Genomic DNA, 7222 nt, shown 5'->3' with positions numbered 1-7222 from the left:
AAGGCAGCACAGAAGGGTTCCAAAAACTTTTTTATCATTGAAACAGGTAAAGATAATGTTAAAAACAGCGACGAAAATCGAAATCATATCCCAAGATAAGAAAAAGGCTAAACGTATAATTTAAGCAATGACGGAACTTTATTTTTTTATTAATTTTTATTAGAAATTTTGATTAAATATCTTTAATAAAATCTCTTATTTTAATTATCTTTTTTTCATCCAAGACTCGAATATAATAAAATCTTATTCAAGATAATCGAATTTAATATCACTCAAATAATAATAAATTTACTTGTAAGGCTTTGGGAGTATTTGTCCTCATTAACTTTTAAAGTTGCTAAATATGATTCATATACATAACAGTAAAATGTAGTAAAAAAATTAATTTATAATATAAGTATCATTCTCATAAAATTATTTTTAGTCTCATTAATTATTTTTACTTTGTTAATTAGATATTTTCGATGTTTTTTTAAGTGCATTGCTAAATATAACCCATATGTTTAATTATAAAATATATTCGCATGATTTAAAATTTAATAAAATCAATTTATAATAAGAGTATTGTCTCAAAAAAATTTAGACTCATTAATTTTTCTTTCTCAAACATTCTCAGTATTTTCTCTTTTTACTCTTTTGGATGTGCATCTTTACAATTAATTAGTAAACAAAATTATGTCCATCATTTCAAATTACTTTTATTTTATTTTTATCTATATACTTTAAATTTTTAACTGTTTATCCCTTTTAATTTACTCTCTTTAATATCTATCTTTAAATTGAATTTTAAATAATTTTCTTAAAAGTATATTATTAATTAAAAACAACCTTATAAAAAAATTTAATTATTCATAATAAATCGAAAATATGATCTATATAGTTATTATTACATGTATTTATAATATTATTTATATTAGAAATTATTTAATTATTATTTACATTTTAATTATATAGAAAAATTATCATATATATAATATACGAACTAAAACACTAATTTCCGTATACAAACATTTTATATATATATATATATATATATATATATATATATATATATATATATATATATATATATATATATATATGAAACGAATTAAGAATACATAAAAAGGTTAACCATGAGGGGACTAAATTGATTTTTTTAAAGAATGAGACTAAATTAATAACATTTACACATATATGAACTGTACCATCTAGGTTAGGGATCATTACTAACCCAATCTATTGGATTCAGGTTTTATTTGATCATGCTTATCCGACCCGCATAGAGTCATTGCTATATCTTATCCTACCTAACAACACCTCTATAATATTGGGGGAAGAAATTTATGTATGATTCTTATAACTAACCTTGAACCTTCTTAAATATATAACGTTTGCATAATCAAAAAGTGTGAAACTTAAAATAAATTTTAAGAAAAATATTTTACTTTAAATGCGAGAATAATATATTGGTCTTTTTAAAAATACATGTGGCTTTTTTTTTTCCTATTAAATGTGGTCTTTTTGTTTTATAAAACCTAAAAATAAATATGTTTTGTTGGTGAACCTAAAGCTTAAACTTTAATGGCTTTAATTTTGGATTGGTCCTAGAGAGAATACATTTTAAATACTCTCTCTGCCTACATCTTTCGAATCCTAGAGAAAGTCTACATTGGAGAGAAATTTGCTTAAATAATTTTTTACGTAGAGGAACCAAATTGAAAATTTGCAGCAAGACTAAATTATAAGTTTAATTTAAAAATAAAAGAAAATGAGACAAAATGAGATATGTCATGGGATGAGAAGGATATATAAGATTGTTCTATTGGTTGGAAAGGGAAAGTTTAAGGGTATGAAAAATTTGAATCAAAGTTGGTGTAGAGGTACCAAATTCATGCCAATTTTTAAAATTTTAATCTCAAATACACTAAAGATAAAAATAACCAAACACTACCTAAAGATTTGTTTGGTTTAAAGGAATAAAATAAAAGTATGAAAACTAATTGAGATAAAAAAGATAAAATATTTAAATTAAAGTAGAATATAAAAATATATGTCTCATCAATTTTTGAAACTTTCATTTCAAATGTATGAAAGTGTAATTAAATCAAACATTATTTAAGATGATGTTCATTTGTGTAGAAATAGAATAAAAATAAAGAAAAATATACACTAAATAATAATAGATTTGTGATTTACACCTTTACATTTTTTTAATTAAAAAAATTATTTTAATTCACTTTTTTTTATTTCTTTTCTCACTACATAATGAACTTAAGAGAGAAAGGTTGTGGGTGAAAATCTTTTCAGCATGTTTTAATAAAATTAATAAATTAATATTTACGGGTAAAAAAAAATCCAAAAGCATGATGATCACAAATGTAAAATGTTGTCGGAAAGCAGCATCAAGTGCTGTGGATCCTCCCACATTTCGTAGTCCAATTGGGCAAACGTCACATCAAGGATTCAACTCACTCACTATTGGTCCACGTTCCGTGATTACTGTGGTTCCATTTTCGTTTTTCTAAAAAAAAAAGAAAATATTTTTCACACAAAACTCCAATAATACGATTGCCCCGATCTCCGAGGGCTCTCCTTAAATCCCGACCCGTGTCGAAGCGGCACAACACAAGACACTTGTCGACTCCACCACACTCCCCAATCTCAAGATCGCTGCGACACGACACTCCAACGTTGTTGCTCAGTGAAAGAACGCAATTTTTTTTTTAGAGAAATAGGCCCAAACAAAAACACTACTAACCCAAGGTAATTTTAATGTTAATTTCCCCTTTCATTCTCACCGCCATTGTTTTTCCTCTTCTTATCCATATCTGTGCCCCCAGGATGTTTTTATTAATTTCCATTCCTTTTCTGTCGAATTTGGTTGGCTCACTCTATTTTTTTTTTTTTTTATATAAGGGTCTCTCTTCTGCCAACTAATTTTAATTTATTTGTGACCTTTTCGGTTTTAATTTGTGTTTGGGGTTTTGGGTTTCGGTTTTTCCGATCGCCGCAAGGCTCTATGGCGTGGAGAATCTGAACACTGGAGGATTGAATTACGCGCAGTAGCTATTATAGTTTGTTTCGGGTGAGTGAGTTGTGTGTGGAACAAGGGAGTTTCTATAATTGGATGTGAAATTAGTGTAATAGTGACAATTATTTTTATTAAGATAAGATAAAAAGAAAGCCAGGGTGGGGATGGTGACGCGTCTCGGAGATTTTTGTGATTTTTTTCGCCGAAAAAAGAAAGTTGGGTTCTGTTAAACTCGTAAAAGGGTGTTGGTATCTCGGAGAAATTGGTTAACTTTTTTCAGTTAGAAGCTTGTGTAATTTTATGTTCCATCTACATCATCAGATTTTAGGTTAATTTTAATTTAATTTAATTTAACTAACTAGTACAATTTTTTCACCTAGTACAAAAGACCAGAATAACAGACATCTGGGTTGAGGTTTAGATCTGACTTGTCTCTACAAAGTTAGTTATTGTAGGTTTCACCGTTCTCGCAGTTTGGATTTTTGCAGTTTAACATGAAATTTGATCACTCAGAAGTTAACAACCTTCTAACTGAATGTTTTATTTCTTCTTGTGGGGTTAGAATTGCAAGTTTTTTTTTTGTCTTTAACCCCTAGTTCATCAGGGAAAATAATTTTAACTAATCTGAAATTCGATAAAGAGATAAGTAAAATTTGATTAAGAATTATTTTTAATTAAGGTGATACTTGAAAGATTTAACCTTAATTTCAATATATTAATCACTTATATCCTTGATAATAGATTTGTAGTTTTTAACTAATTAATAATTAATACTAATTATCTGCTTTAGTACCTTGATTAATGAATTGCTTTTGTTGTCCCAATATTTTTATATGGTTAGATCTGAATCCAAGGAAACCATTGAAAGTACCACATGATCTACTTAGGCATGAGTGCTACGTAAGACAAAGTTTGCTTAAGTAAGCTTCTAAAAGTATCGTTGGAAAGTGGGGTCAAAAGATGAACTTCAGGAACTTTGGTGTTGGAGATAACCACCCCACTTGGGATGCCATGCATGGGAAGACACCAGCAAATAATAATGTTACTAGCACTACTCTGCTGAGACAGCCCTCAACAATATACTCATTGACATTTGATGAGTTTCAGAGCACCATGGGTGGGATTGGGAAGGATTTCGGGTCCATGAACATGGATGAACTCTTGAAGAACATATGGACAGCTGAAGAGACTCAAGCCATGGTGTTTTCAGCCGTTGCCGCCGCAGGAGGAGTAGAAGGCCATAACAACAACAGCAACAACAACCCTATTAATTGTAGTGGTTTGCAAAGACAAGGCTCTTTGACATTGCCAAGGACTCTTAGTCAGAAAACAGTTGAGGAGGTTTGGAGGGACTTGATCAAAGAAAGTGGTGGTGAGGCCAACGATGGTGGAAGTGGTGGCAATGGTGGCTCATCAAATCCTCAAATGCAAGCAACATTGGGAGAAATGACATTGGAGGAGTTTTTGGTGAGAGCTGGTGTTGTGAGAGAAGATGTTCCTCAACAACAACAAAATGGAAAACCAAACGACAATGGATGGTTTGGTGACTTTCCTAGACCAAACAATAACAACACTAGCCTACTTCTTGGGTTTCAACAACCAAATAGAAGTAATGGGAATGGGAATTTGGGTGAGAACACTAACTTAGTTTCAAAACAACAACCTCCTCCTTTATCATTAAACTCAAACCACTCTCAAAGACAAGCACAACACCAACACCAACACCAACAACATCCACCACCACTTTTTCCAAAGCCAGCAAATGTAACTTTTGCTGGTGCTCCTACGCATTTGTTGAACAATGCTCATCAACATGCTAGCCCTGGCAGAAGGGGAGGGTTGATTGGAGTTGCTGCTGAGCATTCAATGAATGTTGGAATGGTTGGTTTAGCCACAGCTAATGTCACAGCTTCTCCCTCAAGTAAAATATCACCAGATGTAATTACAAGGAGTAATAATAATGTTGATAACTCTCCAATATCACCACATTATGTAATCAACAGGGGAAGGAAATTCAGTGCCATAGAGAAAGTGGTTGAGAGGAGACAAAGGAGAATGATTAAAAATAGAGAATCAGCAGCGAGATCAAGGGCTCGTAAGCAGGTTAGCCATCTTACAATTAGTCATTTTAATGCACCAGTTAGTTCCACTGTTTTATTAACATAAAAAGTATTAACACATGTGACATTGTAAACAACTTTCTTTGTCTTTTACTTATTTTCGTATCTTAAAAATACATTCCAAAATTAGAGAGACAACTTGTGTTCAAAGTTCAAACAAACATTTTCCTTAATGGGTTTTTGCGTAGAGTTAAGAACATGTACTTTATGTCATAGTTTTATTATTTGATGAAATTTATGTATGTTTCATTTTGAAGAAAAAAAAGCCTATTTTGTTGTTTAGTGTAACTTATGAAATTCACCTAATAATAACAATTAAAAGATATATAAAAAGTAGTATCTTATTAACGTTCTTTATTATGAAGAAGAAATAAAAATAACTTGTCTGTTTTGTTTCTGACTTTTACAAAATGTGATTTTATTCTTAACATTTTTACAGAAAAAACAAACAAAATGTTTGTTGTTTCTAACTAGTCATCATGCTTTCTTGTCAAGAGCAGTGTTAGCAGTTAACACTTCTAATTTACCTTGTAGATTCTGCTAAAAAGCTTTGGTCCACTCTGTTTTTAGTGGGATTCATATAAAAAGTCAACAGAACAATTGATAAAGATCATTTATTATCACTCTTCATTACTAATTGGGCATAACCAGATTATAATATCAAAAAGTAGTATCCATTAACTGAAGAATTCATAAAAAGAGAGAAGTAAAATACATTAGATAGTTTTTTTCCCATGTTATATGATGACCTTTTTGTTGCCTTTCTTATCAAATGATTTATTGCACTTGTAACTATTAAATTTTGTCTCTCTTGAATGGCAGGCCTACACTTTCGAACTAGAAGCTGAAGTTGCAAAACTTAAGGAATTAAACAGAGAATTACAAAGAAAACAGGTATGTTGTCAACTTGTCATTGTGCACCATGTCCTCATCACTATCAGTAATTTGTTAACTGAGGTGTTGACTTTCTCTGTCTAAATTTGGTTTGATGCAGGAAGAAATCATGGAAATGAAGAAAAATAAGGTATAATAATATCTTGTGTTCTCTATAAGCTATGAATACACTTTATTTACACAGTAGTTGAAAGCCTAATACACTTTCTTATTCTTTATTTTGGTAGGATTTGGACCCTGCATGCAGACCAAGGATAAGTAAAATACAATGCTTGAGAAGGACACTTACTGGACCATGGTAGATTATGTGAATGTGAGTCATTGTTTCAAAGTGACATCTATACGAAGGAAGCCGTTGTTATGTCATAAGGACTGGAGTATATATGTATGTGAGCCGTGAGGTAATTGCAGTCCAAAATTAGATAGGGTGGTAGCTATTGTTAGTTTTATTATGTATAGGAACTAGGAGTGTTGAGTTGTACATTAAAGTTGTATCTTTGGATAATAAATTATTATATATGCTTGAATGTTATTTTCTTTTGTGTTGCAGGATGATAAGGTAACACAAGCTTATTGAACTGTCTCTAACTTTTTTTTTTAGTCCAATTTAAGTTTTAGTTATACCATTTCTTTCTTGTATTTATGAAAGGAGTGAAATTTCCATGTGTTTTCCACATGTCAAAACATAGCTAACAGGACTTTGATTTAAAAGTTTGACCCTTTTCTCACAACAAACAGGTTCGATTGTAGGAGTTTCTTGTTAGTAGACGATGTGTATTCTTTATTTTAAGTTTTTCATAGAGGTTGATGGTTTATCCTAAATTTAAAATAGAGATTCATCTATGCCTAAACTTTTGTATATCAATAATAATATTTTGTTCACAGTCTTGTTATTATAATCTGGATTTTCATATCATCTCAATTATAATTTCAATTGGGAAGAAAGTAGGAGTATTCATGGATCGGTTCTGATTGGTTATGGATGAAAGTCGAATCTAAATCAATTATTTTTATATAGGTTGAGTTCAGATTTTGTGTGTGTATGGTTTCTGTTAGCATGTGTTCCAATGCACGTTCAATCCAACCCATGTGCCTAGGGTCATTGAGATGAACATTCATTTGAAGTATTGGAACAGAAAACTAAACACACCTTTCCTCGAGTTTTTGGCACCAAATCTCGATTCAGATTATTTAA

General features: G+C 30.6%; 1 protein-coding gene across 1 annotated transcript; it reads left to right on the top strand.

The window, feature by feature from the left end:
- Positions 1-2531: 2531 nt before the first annotated feature.
- LOC114388531 (bZIP transcription factor TRAB1-like) lies at positions 2532-6610 on the top strand. Its single transcript, XM_028349068.1, has 5 exons — positions 2532-2745; positions 3855-5116; positions 5956-6027; positions 6128-6157; positions 6255-6610. Exons 2-5 carry the CDS (start codon positions 3974-3976, stop codon positions 6327-6329), a joined length of 1320 nt encoding a protein of 439 aa, XP_028204869.1. The 5' UTR covers positions 2532-2745; positions 3855-3973; the 3' UTR covers positions 6330-6610.
- Positions 6611-7222: the final 612 nt, after the last annotated feature.

Source organism: Glycine soja, chromosome 2 (genome assembly GCF_004193775.1).
Source record: "Glycine soja cultivar W05 chromosome 2, ASM419377v2, whole genome shotgun sequence".
Lineage (NCBI taxonomy): Eukaryota > Viridiplantae > Streptophyta > Magnoliopsida > Fabales > Fabaceae > Glycine > Glycine soja.
This window is presented reverse-complemented; position numbering and strand designations above follow the sequence as displayed.